General features: G+C 37.8%; 1 protein-coding gene across 1 annotated transcript in view; it reads right to left on the bottom strand.

Moving 5' to 3' along the window:
* The window catches only part of pappa2 (pappalysin 2), a 96,321-nt gene that overhangs the window by 59,186 nt on the left and 18,986 nt on the right, over window positions 1-18,149 (bottom strand). Inside the window, exons 5-11 of the mRNA XM_047368538.1 lie at window positions 15,620-15,765; window positions 13,341-13,480; window positions 12,779-12,932; window positions 12,359-12,551; window positions 10,881-11,014; window positions 6,535-6,717; window positions 5,001-5,310 (exon numbers count right to left, since the gene is read on the bottom strand). Of these exons, the coding sequence (XP_047224494.1) occupies window positions 5,001-5,310; window positions 6,535-6,717; window positions 10,881-11,014; window positions 12,359-12,551; window positions 12,779-12,932; window positions 13,341-13,480; window positions 15,620-15,765 (1,260 nt within the window). The remainder of the gene's footprint in view (window positions 1-5,000; window positions 5,311-6,534; window positions 6,718-10,880; window positions 11,015-12,358; window positions 12,552-12,778; window positions 12,933-13,340; window positions 13,481-15,619; window positions 15,766-18,149) is intronic.

Below are 18,149 nucleotides of genomic sequence, written 5' to 3'. Positions count from 1 at the left end.
ATTCAGACACTGATATACAGATCAGTAGGCAACTTGGGGTTTAGTGCCTTGCCCAGGGACACGTCGACTGGGAGATGAGGAAGCTGGAATCAAACCAACAACTTTCAGATTGTAGGATGGCTACTCTTCCCATTAAGTCCCTATGTCGTTGGATAGCGACTTGGAATAGACAAAGCCTTGTTTGAAATAAATTGGATCCGAATATGGGTCGTCTAACAAGTGAATAAGCTGCTTGCATTAACCTAAAGTATAAAACTCCTTTAATATTTTTTGTTGCATACGGGATATGACTCGGTCATTAATACTAATGTCCTCTCATACTTTTGTGTTTTATGTAAAAAAGTGATCAGAGAAAAGAAAAAAAACGGAAAAATAACCCCTACTCTGTCAACAGGTCTCTTTAGCGACTTCCTCTCCCCCCATATCGTTTCTAATTGCCATTGTTCTCCTCCCCTCTCTGTCCACTATCCAACACTCTCATTATTTTTCAAGCTTGTTGCACTCAAACACTCTCCCTTCTCCTCACATCAACCTCTCTCTGCCCTGTTCAGTCCCACATAACTTTATTCCCAGCAGTTATTGCATCTTTTTGCACTTAGATGCGGCTTGTGTAACGTAGGAGACGTGTCCCTGAAAAATAAACTGTTTCTGAAACTGTGTGCATCTAACATCTCGCCTGCCGGTGACAGCTTCTCAGAAATTCAGAACACACATTTGAAATCGATTGATCTGCAGTCATGTGATCCAGCTGTCATATCCTAACACGCATGTACCAGCTTTGAATGTATGAAAAAGTATTACAGCAGAGACATGTCAGATATTTTGGGAGATGGGTGCTTCCTGAAAAAAAAAATAGCTTGCGGTGGTCATAGTTGGATTCCAGTAATCATTTGGTCACCCCGCAATATGAGACAGAATACAAACTGATTCAAGTCGACCTGAAACTCCAGCAAGCTTTTGATTAAGTATATGGCTGTTGAAACAGATTTGGATCAGCTACACAAGGCATCCCCGTGTTGGAAACATTTGTGTTCTGTGCCTTTTAAACAGAACCAGACCCCAACACTTTTAAAAGACATGTCTGCAGATTAGTAGATCTGAGGACACATACACTCAGATATGCTCTGGAATTTGCTTATGGCCATATCTTTTTCTTTTCTCCTCATATTTTCCTGTGAGCTACTTATATGTCAGACTTTAAAGTGTGTGTGACATTATCTGCTGGCACTGCTTGAACAGTATGGCTAGTAATTCTTAGCTAATAGAAAAGCTTTACTCATTACTGGCAAGAGGAGACAGAGTATTTATGGCCATTCCTGTAAAGCGACATGGTTATCTTTTGCAAAACAAGTCTTTTGCCCAACGTCTAACTCAAGAGCCTATCTATAAATATACTGGGTCTTGCAAATAGGTTTTAATAGGAATTATATGAGACAGACCAGCACAAAGTAGTGCACAACTGTCATGAGTCCGGAAAATGATACCCAATTTTGTTTTTCATTACAAATACAAACAAAATTGTGATGTACATTTGTATTCAGATCCCTTTACTTTGATCCCCTAAATACAATCAAACCCGACAGATTGCCTTTCAGAATCTATGTAATTAGTAGTCCCCTAGATAGTGTCCAGAGTGTAATTTAATCTCAGGAAAAATACAGCTGTTCTGTGAAGACCCAAAAAGCTGAAGACCAAGGGACACAGCACAGGCCAGGGAGAAAGTTGTAGATAAGGGTTATGTTCACTGACCTCTAGGGGTTCTCTTACTAGAAGAGAACTTATTTCAGTTGTTCTCCTATTTGTTTAAAGGACTGCTGTCACACCTTGATCCTGAAGTCTCTTCCTCCTTATCAGTGGACTGCATAAAAGACTTCCATTCTAGGGGTTGTAACATCAGTGGGGGCTCGTTGTTCTACTGAACCATAGGGTAATTTCTGCAGACTTAAAGCAAGGCTGGGGTATGAAACAAATTCTCAAGCTTTTAAATATGTTAAAGAGTACTGTTCAATCCATTATCTAACAATGGAAAGACTATAGCACAACCTCAAACCTACCAAAACATGGCCGTTCATCTGACAGGCCAGGTAAAGGATACCATTGATCAGTGAAACAACCAAGAGGTAATTGGTATCTCTGGAGGGGCTACAAAGAGGCAATTATTAGTAGAGCACCTTACATTATCTAGCCTTCATGGCAAGAATAAACCTATTGTGGAAAGGACTTGTTTTTAAAGTTTGTCATGTAGGAGACACAGCAAATATGTTGGAAGACCTGTTAGTGGCTGCAAAAGACTTGAGGTGAACGTTCACTTTTAAGTAGGTTAATGACTGGAGGTATACAATGGAATGGTTTCAATCCAAAAAAAAGACAGTGCAAAGATTGAGGCAACACAATCTGGGGGGCCACAGGTCTAATGATTTGTCCCCTCTACTCTTAAAATATATTTGTGGGACCATTAACAGCCTTTGACTGGGCAATCTCAGACTGCGAGAAGAGGTCTATGGCTCTAGAAGGTCAGAGATATAGACTGGGGCTTGATCACTCAGGGCTCTAATACTGAGGACAAAAACTTTATTCTAAAATGTACCGGTAGCCAATGTAAAGTGATTGAAACTGTAGTAATGTGCTGTTTGTTTCATGTGTTGGCAAAAGGACATGCAGCAATCATTCTGAACTGACTAGAGAAAGTCAAGATCTTTCTTGTTCAAATACATAAAAAGGCTGCAGCAATAATCAAGACTAAATGAATTAAAAGCATGAATAATAATTCAGCTTAGAAATCTTTATTAGCAAAAACAAAACAAAAAAACTGGTACTCCAATCACATGACAGAATCAAAAATAGTACTAAGGTTTATGATGTTTGGCTTAACAGAAGAGGCCAGTACACAAAGACATTGCTTGATTTCAGTTATTCTGTTCTCAGGGGCAATAATTAGGCTTTCAGTCTTATCAGAGTTCACCTGCAAGTAGTTGTTACAGAGCCACTGTTTGATAATAATAATAAATTTATGAAGGAGGACAACGCTGAATATTCTTAAAAGAACAATAGAGTTGAATGTCATAAGCATAGAAATAAGACACGTCAGAAAACTGCCTGAATATGTGGCCTAGAGGGAAAATGTACAAAAGAAATAATGTCCTAATACAGAGCCATGTGGTACCCCACATGGCAAGCTTTTCAAGTCTGACATGAGTCTGTTTTGTTAAAACACTGTCATGATGTGGGTTGTGGTAAGACCAAAGTGCAGAGAAGGATGCAAGGAGCCAGCGGAAGGAAGGTAAGTCGAGTTTTATTCCTTTCCTCACAGAGTTAGGGCAGACAGATCAGAGAACTCAGAGAACCAGACATCAGGGTACACAACCAGGATACATTGATGACGACAACAACAAAGAACCAGCCCGGAACAATGACAACTGAAGAGCTTAAATACAAATGGGGAAAGCAGGGGGAACCAATGAATGGCAAGACCAGGTAATCAGGGAAAACACAGAACAGGTGTCAGTGACACTACTGGGAGACAGAGGGAGTGAAACCAATAAACAAGACAAAACACATAATTAAAGGTAAACAGAGAACCAGACCAGGTATAACAAACATGAAACTCAGTCACTGGCTGGGTATGACAAACACTAGATGTTCTGCCAGAAAGATAGGAGTTAAACCACTCTAGAACGACACCTAATAGACAGATTACATCTTGGAGCCTGTTATTTAAAATACTGTGATCAACAGTCTTAAAAGCAGATGTAAGATCCATAAGAACCATTACAGTGGATGTTTCAGAGTCAGCTGACATCAAAATGTCGCACGAAACTTTGAACAAAGCGGTTTCTGTGGAATGGAGTTGACGAAAGCCAGACTGAAATTAATTAAGGTCTGATGTTTTTCCTTAAAAGAAATTAGCTGTTCTGCCACCACTTAATAACTTCTAAGCTGCAGAGGATCCAAATTGCACTTTATTAAAAGTGATTAAATTATACACAGGTGGAGTCTATTTAGTAATTAGGTAATTTTGAATTTGTTGCCCACATTATTTGTGGTATCAGAGTGAAGGGGTATCAATACAAATGCATACCACACTTTTCAAATTTTTTGGTAAAAAGGTTTCAGAAACTATTAATAATTGTCCTTCTAGCTCACACTCATGCAATACTTTGTTGGCCCAATGAAATCTAAAAAAGATTCATTAAAGCTGATTGTAGTGTGAGAAAATTTGAAAGGGTTTAATGTGATTAAACACTTTTGCAAGGCTCTGTAAATAAGGATATATTTTCGGCTAAACACAGCTAAACCAGGTTTCATTCACAGTTTTACCTTCCTAATTACTGCAGGCCTACTTTTGTTTTTCAAATTCTCGGCCAAATTCTTAGCTGTAAAGCTCATGTTACTATATTTGGTCTGCTGTCCAAAACTTTCCCAAAATATCATTTTGTTTATATTACATATTCCGCTGTTGGTGGAATAATGTTTTTTATGTCAGTAGTCTCATTTAGAGAACATTGAGTTGAGGAGTGTTTAACATTTAATCATAAAGTAGGATTTGACAAGTCACGCTGACTTTATTCAACTATTGGATTTCTTTCCTTTATTGTGTTTCTTTTCTGAAACTATGGCACAAAAACAGGTGGTTCTACAAATTCTTGACTTAGGGGACTGGATACAAATGTAGGCCATCGTTTTCAGATTTATTATCAGGAGATTTTGAAAACCATGCATTCTTTTCCACTTCACAATTATTCACTATTTCTTGATGGTCTCACCCAAAAAAGTAAATAAATTATACAGAAGTCTGTAATTAAAATGTTATAGAATGTGAAAAAGGTCTGGTTGATGTCATACCATTGCCCCATGCCTAACTGCTTCTCCTTTGTTATTTCACAAGGCTTTGGTTACATCCACTATTCACAAGCATTTCTAATGCATCAGGTTGGCTTTTGGGAGCGTGAATCCAAACAACATTGTAAACCCTGCTGGATGAGTCAACATTTAGCCTTTACCTGTCGGTGAACGTTTGCTCCATCTGAGGTGGAGGGGATTTGCTGGTAAAGGGCGGCTGGCGCTGAACTCGGTACAGCACGGGTTGGCAGCCGGAGCAAAGAGGACTGCTGGGTCCGGAGGACAACATGACGGCATCTATCTCCATTTTCTCATCAAAGGTGCAGAGTTTGATGGCAGATATTGCCACGTTGTTGGTGTCAAGGCGCAATGTCAGGGGCATGTCACAGAAGACATGCTGTGGTCCAAGGTAAATGCCATTCCCCGCATCTGTAATTAGCTCAATGTTGGCTACAGCAGGGTTGCCTGAGACTGGTGAAGATAAGAGGGGACAAATACATCTGTTTGGATGGCACTTATTTATCTCAACTAAGCAGAAAGGTATTAATTATTACATTCAGTCATGTGAAAAAACTTGAATACCCCCATGATAGCCGCTGTGTTTTCCTGACATATTTTGAAATATATTAGACTTCTATTTTACCAACAATGGCAAATTCATATAATAAAAATTATTTAAAAATGTAAACTAAAAGAAAGACTATTTAAAATGTTCTCATACTAACTATGAAGCGTGGAGCTGGAAGTGTAATGGTTTGGGGATGATTTCCTGCAGCAGAACCTGGCCAGCTCATCATTATAGCTCATCATTATAAAGTTAACCATTAATTCTACGTTGTATCAGACAATGCTTAAGGAAAATGTGAGACAACTGTAATGTAGGCTGAAGCAAAACCGTACTCTGCAGCATGGCAATCACCCAAAAGATATCAATAAACCCACCAGGGACTGGCTGAGGATTAAAAAGAAACCCCACAAACATCTCATAGCTGACTGTAAGAAGTGGAACAAACTTTCCACAGCCTGATGACAGAGACTGGAAGATGGCTACAGGAACTGTCTCACTGAAGTGATGTCAGCTAAAGGGGGTAAGACTAGCTATTACGGTTCTTCCTCAGATTGCACATTTTGTTGAATGAAAAAAATTACTGTTGGAGTTTATCTGTGATTAACTTCCTTTCTTTTGCAGATATAAATAAAAAAACAGATTTAACTTCTATATGTGAACATTTCTTTAGAAAGAACTGAATATTTATTGCGCAGTCCTATTTGTTTTCACATGACTGTTGTTTACCAGACACTTTACATTATAATTGAATAGCACTGTTTAGTGTGGTCGCAGAGAGTAAAAACATAAGCGCTTCACATTTGCTGCAACACATTATGTTCATGTTTCAGTGTCTTGTCTCTACAGAGTACTGAAAATATTAAAATTAGCAGGTAAACTCAGTATTCCTGATTTCGCAGAGAAAACGTCAAGGACCCATCTATGTAAAATCACTCTTAAATTTCATGTATTTATGTAAAATCTTGACTGCTTTTACCAAAGGATATACTGTACTTTTTGCCCTGATCATACGGACTCTCAGCGATTCGATGCTATTAGTAATTTATTGACCAGTAGTCACTAGACATGCGACACAGACCCCAACATACCACAGAAATTGAAAATATAGGTAATCAACTAATACTTACTTGAGGAGGAATAGGTTACCCAGAGTGTGAGTCTGTGTGGAATGACAGAGTGCAGGAATCGTAGTGTGAGGGTGCAGCCCTCCGTTTCAGGGCATGGTGACGTCACGTTAGTGTCATAGAGACTGAGCTCAGGGCTCCAGGCCTGGAGACTGGGTTCACAAGGTTGCTCCACATCAGGCGGCCCTGGAGTCAGAAACATCATAATGTAGAAACAGAAAGACAATGGCTCACAAGTCTTTATACCAAAGAAAGCTTTCCACATTTTGTCACATTACAAGCAAAACCTTCAATTTTGTTAGGATTTAGGGTAACAGAGCAACAAAAAATTGTCAGAAATTGTTTTGTTTTTTTTGTTTTTTGTTTTTTTGTCAGGCTATCAAAGAAAGAAAATAAATGGCAGTTTTTCATTTACAAAAAACAAGAAGCAGAAAAAGATCAATGCTTGGAAGAACCACAAAGCCCCATATGAGACTCATTAACATGTTAAAGAAGTTGTGACAAATATGAAAAATGGTTAAGGCAAGGCAGTGTGTGCAACTTTAAAAAAAAGATTTCCAATAACTTTGCTCATTCTGCAACAGCTAAAAACAGCTAAATAGAAAAATGTACAACCTGGCTTAAACGTTGACTGACATATAAAAACTGATTTCCAGTTCTCTTGTTAGTTTGTCAGACCTTAACCTGAACCCTCGCTGGTTTATTGCTTTCTCAACTGGAAAGTTTTTTGTCCCACAAAGACTGACTACTTTGTAATTGGAATGTAAATACTAAGGCAAGAACAAAAGGTCCTGGTATGAACTTCTTCAACATAAAGATCTGTAACACAGATTCTACAGGAAATAGGAAATATTCTTTCTATATTAACACATATACATACTACCGGCAAAGTCTGTCTTTCACCTGTGACCTGTCTGTACGTATTTGCATAGGACTGGATAGGTGCCCAGAACAGAAGTAAACCACATCAAGGTTCTTCAACCCAAAATCCAGGAACAAATTTATTTCACGGCAAACTCTATAACCCAAGACAACTATTTATAGACGTTGGCATTCAGGATAAGCAATGAAGCTTTTTTTTATTGATTCTTAAGTCAACCTAAAATAAACGGAAATAATTACATTTTTCTGTATACTATGTTAAACAATATTTGTACAAAATGAAAAGTATAATTTCATGATGAAGTGATGAAACATGCATTTAGTTGGATCTGTAAACATATTACACTATTTTGGTGATAATGTTCTTTTGCTTTTATTGTTTGTTATTGTACGAGTGATCGAACTGGTACAACGGATTGATATAATTATTATCTCCTATTTTTTAAAAGTCCCATGTGGGTACTCTGGGCCCACAGTCCTCCATGTTTTAGATGTGTCTCTGCTCCAGCACCCCTGATTAAAATGATTGCATTACTGCCTCATGGTGCCTTGAAATGCCACAGAAGCCTGTTAATCATCCATCCATTTAAGTCAGGTGTGGCAGCAGGGAAACACCTAAAACATGCAGGGCACTGAGCCCTGAGGACCAGCGTTAAGAAACCCTAGTCTAAAATAAAATCAAAAGCTGTGTCATTAAAATATTAGTTTATGCCAGAGCATACTTGTGAACAAGGTAACAATATTTAACCAGTCACCCACCCGTCAATTGATTTGCTTGCATTTCTGTTGAATTGTAAAAAGAAAAGATTTATCATGGTCCCCTGGAATTTAAACAGGGGTGTGCAAACTTTTTAAAGAACATCTAAATGCATCGAAACCTAATCTGCAGATCACAGAACAGCTATTGCTCGCCATCATCCCTCAATGGAGCTGTAGTGAAACTCCCTCTCCCTCTGATTCAGTGATGCAGATCATTCCCATAATTAGTCAGTCAGTCATTTTCTATACCGCTTCTTCCATAGTGAGTCGCAGGGAAGCTGGTGCCTATCTCCAGCAGTCTATAATAATATCATTATTTTTTTAAGTATTCATAAAAGTAACAGATATGTGTTTTAAAAGCACAATCCACCAATTATTTTAAACTGAGAGCCTGTGGGGATAAACTGCTCTGCTGCTTCACAACAGGAGAGCACACTTTAAAATAAAAGGTTTAAAACGGACTCAAATGAGCCAAGAAGGCAGACAGTAACTGGCAAGGGTCATATTTTGACTGAATATCTACTATTTTCCTTTCCCTGACCCAACTGAAGGTCATATTGGCCATCTCAGCAGGTACTTTAGGTGACATCGTCTTTACAGGACACAGTGGGAAGGAAGTGAGGAGACCTAACAGACTGGCTGTCTCCAGTTACGTGCATACCTCTGTTTAGTGCAAGACTGTAATTGACTCTTTATCATCATTATGATCCTGCAGCAAAAGAGTTAGCTGTAATCCCCCACTTCTCTGTGCCGCTTGTTCAAAACATAAATTCCAGTAGAGGATTTCCACATATTTGGGTATAGTTTCCATAGAAGAGAAGAAAAGTTTTATTGTGTTTGTACTTTCAGTTTTTTTTATTCTGCTCATTTCCAATTCCCTTTTTTCCAATCTCCCTATTGTCTTGTTTATATCATTGTGTTTCCTTTTCCTTCTTTTATCTCACCTCATTTGTCTTGTCAAAAGAAGCCATACCTCCTCAAAAAGATTACAATAGCCAAATGTAATGTTCAGAAGTACCGGATACCGTTTTTTTAGTTTACAACAGTGTTCTTATGTGTGAATAGCCAACATTAGCCCGATTAGATGGTTATAGTGGCTTGCGAAAGCATTCATACCCATTGAACTATTTCACCTTTAGCTGCACTTACAAACGCAAGTCATTCGAGGTAAGTTGCTACCAGCTTTACAAAACTGGTAATTGAAGTTTTGCCCATTATTCTTTGCAAATTAACTCAAGCTCACCTAGATTGGATGGATAGTGTTTTTGAAGGTCTCTTTACAAATTCTTAATCAATTTTAGGTCAGGACCGGGCTGTTCTAACATAATATTCTTTAATCCAAACCATTGCATTGTAGTACTCGTTCTATGTTTAGGATCGCTGTTCTGCTGTAATTGTCCTGTATTTGGCTCCAGCCACCTTCCCCTCAACTCTGACGAGTCTTGTTGACCCTGGTAAAAAAAACAAAAAACATCCCCACAGCATTATGCTGCCACCATCATGTTTCACAATGGAAATTATATGTTTAGGTTAATGAGCAGTGTGTGACCTCTGACAGACACAGCATTTTGCATTAAAGCCAGAAAGTTTGAGTTTGGTGATTTTGGCAGCGGCAGCTTTTTTCACGTTTGCTGGGTTCCCTAAATTGCTTGTGCCAGGCTGCAAATGGGACTTCTGATGGCTTTCTTCATTCCACTCTTCCATAAAGGAAAGATTTGTGGAGAGCACGAATCTGTTCTGTCAACAGATTTAGGCACACTTAACCTATGGATCTCTGCAGCTTCCCACAATTATTTCAGTAATGTGCTCTTTCAAGCCTCTGTGGCCCTCACAGAAAAGCTGTATATGAGATTATATTACACACAGATAGAGTTTATTTAATAATTAGATGACTTATTTTTGCTTATTGCACTGTATTTTATTAGGGGGAATCAGAGTAAAGGGAGCTAAGTATAAAGGCATAACCAACTTTTCCAACTTCACAGGTTTGCACTGTCTTTTGTTCTATCACATAAAATTCAAATACAATTCATTGAATTGTGGTTTTAACGTAAAAAAATGTGAAAAAGTTTAAGAAATTTGAATTCCTTTGCTATCCTCTGTACCCTTAAGAATCCTTGCTCTCATTTTGGCCAAATCAAGACAGACACAGAGAGAGGTCTGTAGCAGAGGGTTATTATCATTTAATGATTTTATGCTTTTTCCTCTTCCAGGAGCTATTAGCCTTGCACGCACCTAGAATTTACAAGGACGAGACTGCATTTGATTGTGTAAGTGTGTGTGAATGTGAGGAAAAGTTGACTTGCTCTAGAGAAATACAAGACTGGAGCAAAACTTTAACTGGAACTGCCACATTTCTGGCTTTGTAATGCCTACCTACAATGAAAAGTACATCAGAGGAAGTGTTTACTTTGGTCAGTTACAGTTTTGAAGAGGAAAGATGAATAGAAACAACCATAAGCCTCATTACCAATATAAACTTTCTTTTCAGCACCGCATTGTTTGGATGAGGAGATATGGTAATACAATCTGTTTTGATGGAACTCTGGTGATTTTTCATTTTCAGGAATGTTTATAATCCCACTGTGAAGTGAAGAAGTGCCATTAACCTTTAAAACTAACTGCAGGGCGATGAATCTGAAGCACATTACCAAGACATAAATCTTCCTCTCAGACACTTATGACACAAGCACATAGTTTTGACTGACCCACTGCCTCTTCAGGTGTCCAGTAGCCTGACGTGTCGCAGATACGAGGTGAGGAGGCCTGAAAGGCGTACTGGTGGAAGACGCCGTCTTTCTCGCAGGCTCCACAGTCGATGCCAGAAGCATGGAATGAGGGGCTAAGAGGATACACACTTTCTAATTAGGTGGTACATGAATAATCCAGACAAGACCAACAATACACTTGGACTAATCTCAACTATGGAATACAAGTGATTGAGAAGAAGCTGTTGGACAATAATTTTAATCACTAGTGGATTAGGCAAATTAAGAATATCGTCACATCAATTATTAACTTAATATATAAGCTGAAATGCCATGTTATTCCAAGTACTTAAAATGGTATTAAGAAATTCAGCCTTTCTCTTCTATGGCGAATTGTTATTTCCTCATTTTTCAAGAAAAGAAAGGAGCTTCACTTAATCAGGTTACAGGTTAAAGTGGCTCGTTTGGCCTCAGACTAGTTAAAATCATATATATATATATTTATATATATATATATACACACACTGAATAAAAAAACAACTCATATGAATATCAGTTAATCCTCACTGCTTTAGGTAAGTAAGGATTAGCACAATTATTTCAATTTGCTAAATGCAAAAACTTTCTTATAAGTCAGATGTTTTCATACATTTTCTTAGTTTCTGGTAAGATTGCCTTTTAAACTGAATGACATTTTGGATATCATTTTATAGACTTCTCCCAATCACAAACTTGATTTTTGGCCCATCCTCCTGACAGAACTGGTGTACCTGAGTCAGGTTTGTAGGACACATTGCTCAAACACACCTTTTCAGTTCTGCCTACAAATTTCTATGGGACCGTGATCAGGGCTTTGTGACGCCCAATCCAAAACACTGAATTTGTTGCCCTCAAGTCTCTTTGTTACTGATTTAGCAGTAAGCTTAGGGTTATTGTCCATTTTAGAGATTAATTTGAGCCCAAGCTTTAAATTCCTGACTGATGTCTTGAGATTGAGATTGTTTCAATACTTTCATATAATGTTCTTTCTTCATGATGTAATCAATTTTCAAAGTGCACCAGTCCCGTGGAGGTCCACACTTCTCTTCCTGATGTCTTGCCTGATTTTCTATGATGTCAAATACGTAAAAAGTGTTCTTGAGGTGCTGCTCCTAATCACATCCACAGGTGACTCTCCGTTTGACTCAAATATTACCTCACAATAATCTTTAAGTACGTAAGCATCTTGATTTGAAGATAGTGATAAAGAAAATGTCCATATAAATTCTCTTATCTTTCTGGCATTTAGCAAATAGAAATAAGTTTGGTAATCCTAACTGGTTTAATATCAGACATTGAAGAAAAAGGTTATGTGTATTTTTACAAAGTGTATATCAATATCTGGTTTCAAATGTTTATTTAGACACCAAAGTAGGAGATGAAAGCAGACAATAAGCTTCACATAGAAATGATGCCTCAATAACATGAAGTCTCTATACCTTTGATAAAGTGACCCTCTCATGGGTGGGAGCCAATATATGGAAACAGAGTTGGTGCTTTGGCCAGTCACTATCGGGGGAAGCGGGACAGGGGCAGGATGATTGTCCGTCAGCCACTTCTGATAGACCAAATCAAGATAACAGTGCATCCTGGCTACTTGATTAGGAGTAAAGTGGTTGGTGCAGTTGTCATCTGTTGGGGTGAAATTGAAGGAGACTCAGTACATCTTTGAGAGTCAAATTTAAACAAAACACACATTTCCAGATAAATACATATATTGCTTGCATCTTCAGTTAAAAAGACAAAAAAAACTTTGAAATATCTTAAATATATTATATATAAGTGCATTTTGCTTTAAGCATTCTGTTTTGCCATTTTTTAAACATCTCACACAGAAAGATTAATGTTCCTCCATGTACCTGTGTAACTCATGTAATTGCTGTAAGGCGTGTTATGGTAGATGGTGAATCCACATGTATCGTTGACAGCCTCGGGGTCATGGCAGGCTTTGGATTTGGTGGTTGGTGCAGTGTCAGCACACAGATCCCCCGTCTCCATTGAGGGGATTATCTCCTGCCAAAGACACATGACAGACTAATATGACATGTACTGACACCGAAGGAAAAGAGTAGAATAAAGTACTCAAGACTCCATTTTATACTATCAGCAAAGTAGCTGTAACAGATTTTGCTTAACAGGGATTCCAGTTTTATGAATTCTAATAAAAGCTCTAGAGTGTTCCAACATATTTTATACATATTTTTACATATATGTAACATATTTTTAGGTCAAAAATCCCAAAGTTTTTTGAACTACTTTTTTTCACAGTCCTGAGTCTGTTTTAGCCCAAGAGTACAGACACAAGAGTTCATTATGACAATATGGCTGAACATGCTTTAAAAACACAACATGCAAAATCCAGGCAGTATAATAAAGGAAGGGCAGAAGGAAGGTAGCATCATCAGGACTGAACTGCCCTACCTGGCATGGGTCGTCACAGGAGTCCCGCTCGCTCACTCCCTTGAAGACGTGGTACAGCCCAAATATGTGCCCCATCTCATGGATCATTGTGTTCTGGTGGCCCGTTGTACCAAAGTAGGATGGATTGAGAACCATCCCACCTATGCAAGGCATAAGAGTTGCAGTATTTAAAAAAACAAATGATATAATAAATATTTGTGTTTTTTTGGAAAGCCAGTCACTCTGGCTTCAGCGTATTTCAAATGACACTGTAAATTAAAGAAAAGAGACAAATTAAAGATTCAAATGAGCAACACTTATTATATAAATCTACAATTTGTGATACTTGAACTGATTTAGAGTCTTTGGTAAGCCATTAATATATTAAACTCCTGTGTACATCCACAAATGGGTGACAATGTGAAAATATTTTTACAATGATGAACCAAAGAATCAAACAAGTAAAATGATCACAGACAATTTTGATTTGTGGTGACAGTAAAGAGTAAGAGATGTTCAAAGTTTAGGATATTGTTTTATTGCTTTACCCTGCTTTGAACCTCTTCACCACCTTAGCCCTGTGTGCTTTCTCTGTTTGTTTATTAATGTTCTTTAAAATAAAAACTCTAAGGCCTTTCAGCTGCTACTGAGATTTAATTACACAGGTAGATTATATTTCCTAATGCCTACTTCATACCTCCTTCTCTGTTCTAGTATCCAGGAAAGCATGTGTGACGTAAATTCTGTCCATCCCAGTAAGAGTGCTTGGACTCTCTGCAGAAAACCATGTGAAAACTTTTGTGACTGTGTTGGCTGTCCATGCTGACAGGGACAACAATACTCCCAGTCAAACAGTGGCACCAAACACATAGTAGACAGAGAGAACGACAGGTCAGATCGTGGGCAGACGAAGAAAATAACAACAATTTATTTTTAAAGAAATACAGTACAGGGAGATCAGTTGTTTTCCCTATGTGGATAATGTATTTTTTAGGGATACAAAAACGGCAGATATTCTGGTGAAAAATCACTTTATTCTTTTAGTTTTCTTCTTCTTCCTCTCCTCCGAGCAGACAGTGTATAAACCAGGGCGTTATTGCCCCCTACTAGGCTGTACTGAAAACTGTATGTCTGAGTTTGACACTGTTCTTCAGCTGAGGTAAAAATAGTGTGAACAGAGACGCTAGCTTAACCTCTCATATACAGGCACAAAGAGGTATGTCAAGGCCTTCATCAAATAACTTCCAAAGACAGTTTGTTGAACTTGATTTTATTTAGGGGTATTAGAGTAAAGAGGACTGAATATAAATTCACACCAGGCTTTTTTATATTTTTATCTGTTAAGCATTCTGAAATGCATTTCTCCTTCCACTTCATAATTCTGCACTACTTGTGCTTGTCTATCACATAAAATCCCAATAAAATACATTGAGGTTTGTGGATGCAGGGTGATAACATGTGAAAAAGCTGGTAGGTGCTTTTTATCAATTTATTGATATTATAGCTTAAAACAACTGGACCTTTTAATGTTACAAGGTTAAAATTAACTGATTTGTTGCATACCTAAATATCACATGTCCCAGTTTGGTTACATCTTTTAGTTTTTAGCAAAAGTTAAGTAAAACCATTATACAAATGTAATCAACAAATCAACTCATACCTTTGATAACCCTTTTAATTAAAGTCAAAAACTGCTATCAGTCAGTTCTTAATGTTTTCTCACAGAACTCAGACTTGGCAGTGAAACATTCTAGGATGCCCTGCTGTACAAACCTGGTATTCACTAAGATCTCGGTCAGCGTGGACAGTGATTGCAGACATGACAGAAATTATTTGGGTTGCATCAAATCTTTAAACACCCGGAACCAATAATCAGTTTAATTTGAATTACCTACAATTCATATAAGATTCCCCATTGAGTGTACTGCATTGGCAATGCAAACGAAGGGGTACAAAGAAGTGTCTGAGAAGAAGCAATTTCCTACATATTTTGCAGAAATGAATGAATTCTCTAAGACATTGGAGTTGACTCTATATCTGTAAAAACCTTTTGCTTTCATCTTTTTTTTAAAGATGGCTAGGACAGGATGAAGGGTTGAGCTAAGGAAAAGGTTTCATTAATGGTTAAAAAAAAGAAACACGGAAATGGTATCAAAACAAGAAAAAGTATTTCTATAACTGAAGCATAAAAATGAAGGAGAAAGATAAATACAGAAAACTGCAGAACTGAAAACAAAGGCAAGAATGAGAATGAATACCATATCGAACACACTATATTTTGCTTTACTTATGCAACTGACCTTGGTGTGTAAGAGCCTCCTTTGCCCATGGCCACGTTGCTGCTCCTGCCAGCTCTTCTCGCATCGAGTTGCTGGCAAAAAACACATTGAGTGTGTCGCTGCTCAGGTTTAATTTATCCTTTAGTTCTTTAACGCTCATATAAGCCCTGCAAAAAAGAAAAGAACAAACAACAAAAGCATTTTACAAGTTATATAGAGATATTTTGAAGACCTGGAAATTTTAAGAAGACCTAACAATCAAAGACAATTCAGAAAAGTAAGTTTTGATAGATTATGTCTGTGAGGCTCAAAGCTGTGAAAAACTACTTATAGACTTGCAGTATTGTTAACATTGAATGTGGAAAGGTGTGGATAACAGCAGTGGTGCATTTATACTGCTGTGCTTTTATTCGTATTTGTTATGATTTGGGGTTTTTTGGTTTCAGGTTTTTTCTTTATGTTTTTCACTGTTCAAGTTTTGAATCATGCTTTTGTTTATTATTTTTCTGGTCATGTTTTAGTCTTGTTCATGTTTTGTTTGTATATTAGAGTCTCTATTTTTGCCGCAGCCACATTTTGTTCTGTCTGTCAATTAAGTTTATTCGGTTCACCTGCACCATGTTAATCAGTTTTCTTTTCCACCTGTTCCATGCTCCATTTATACACACCTGTTCAGTTAGTCGTCGCAGAAACATTTCTCATGCTCATGTCTTGTTCTCTAACCAAGTCTTGTCTTTTTGATCATGCCATGCCTGTCTTGCCTGCCCGTTTGTTTTGTTCCTGCCTCCTGCTGAGTGTGAGTTTTTTGTTATTAAAACTTTTTTCACTTACCATCACTCTGCCTGCTCATCTGCATTCTGGGGTCCTATACCTCAAGTAAACCATAACAGTATTGCTAATATTTATTCTCACAGCCAGCAGAGAAATCTCTGTCATATGAGGTGAGATGAAATAGTTGTAGGATTCCTGAATGACCATTAGTCAAGCTGACAAAGGAGTGTGTCAGTTTACCTTAAGCAGAAATGACAGGAGTGTCAGTTTAATAAAGAATTGTTTTAAAAGCCCATTGCAGCCATTGTCCTCTCACGCTGGTGTTTTTTTGGTTACTTTCTTTGTTGTACAGTTGCTGCGATGGTCTTTGTTCTTCATTTCTGTGCTAACTGTCCAGAAATTTAGGTTTTACCATTTACATGCACAAAGAAATCAGCTAGTGACCTTAATTGGACACATTTTATGCTTGACCTGCCTAAATTGGGGATTGACTGGTCAGAAACTAAAAATCTGATCTTCTTTCTGACCAGTAAACGCATCACACCCAAGGGCTAACAGGTTGCGCTGACACCAACACTTAGTGTGGAGACATTACTGAGGGAAGAACACCGAGTTAACTATTTTCAGTCAGTAGCAGTGGGGTGTTTGAAGATAAAGTCAGGGAAAGCACAAAAGCTTTGAGAAGCTTCTAGAAAAGAAACTGTATTTTCTATAGAGGCATGATAGCTGTTCCTTCAGGTTGCTACTTTTAAACAGGGAGGTGAGACTTCAGCTAACTACAGGCAACTGACTATCCGGTTCTGTGCCATGTATCAAGCTGGAATTGCAGAGTGGGTTTTATTGGGTTTTATTTAGGCAAATATGGCTTTCACTTTATTTGTATATTTTGGTGATGCAGAGACAGACAGCTCTGTAACTTTTGGGGGTTTTTTTTGTTTACTATACTCATTTATTGTTACATTTCAATTCACGCAGAAAGTATAAAAAAACATTGTGCTGTTTTTTACAAAATTAAAAAATGGAACTGAATCTGTTGCATCTTTAGTTTTAAATATTACTTGTTTTAATAAAATCTAAAAATTGGTGGACATTTTAATTATTGTGCTAAATAAAAGTAAAAATGTCTTACTTCTACTACAAGGAGACTGACTCAAACCTGCAACCAAACGTGCATAAAAAACAAAATGCGGTGGCATAAAATACATTTTTGCTCAAGGGAATCCAAACTGGCCTTTTTAAACTACATGTAGAGACTCATGTTGAACTTTTAATGTAGGTGAGATTTAGAGCCGACGATAGGTAGTTTTATTCCATCAGCATCCATCTCTGTTCACAGCATAACTTCAAATCATAGATGTTTTGAGTGGGGCAGCTTATTTCACACCATTGCAATCTCCTCACCACTGTTCCCACATCCTTCCATTCCTGTCAGTGATAAATTACACCAGCAGCACTTTGATGTGTGAGGCTGAATTTGTTTTTCCTCCACTGGGTGATGTCACATGCCATTTTTCTTCATTGCTTTTATAGCTGGAAAGCTTTTGCACCTATCACCATTTGGTCCCAAAGTTGGTCTAAAATTCATGCAGAGGATCCTACCAATGACCCAGTTTCTGCATACCTGACAGATCAGGCTTTTAGCTGAGTCTCCCATGGATGTCTAGAGAGCACCGTATGCTAAAAAAAAACAACTATTTGACTTAATGGAAGGGTGATAATGTACATGGATGATGTGTCAGTGCAGCCCAAGGTCACATTGCTTAAAAGTAAAAGAAAAAAA

Source organism: Girardinichthys multiradiatus, chromosome 6 (assembly GCF_021462225.1).
Source record: "Girardinichthys multiradiatus isolate DD_20200921_A chromosome 6, DD_fGirMul_XY1, whole genome shotgun sequence".
In the NCBI taxonomy this organism is placed as follows: Eukaryota; Metazoa; Chordata; class Actinopteri; order Cyprinodontiformes; family Goodeidae; genus Girardinichthys; species Girardinichthys multiradiatus.
Note: the sequence above shows the minus strand (reverse complement) of the source record. Positions and strands in the feature narration are given on the sequence as shown.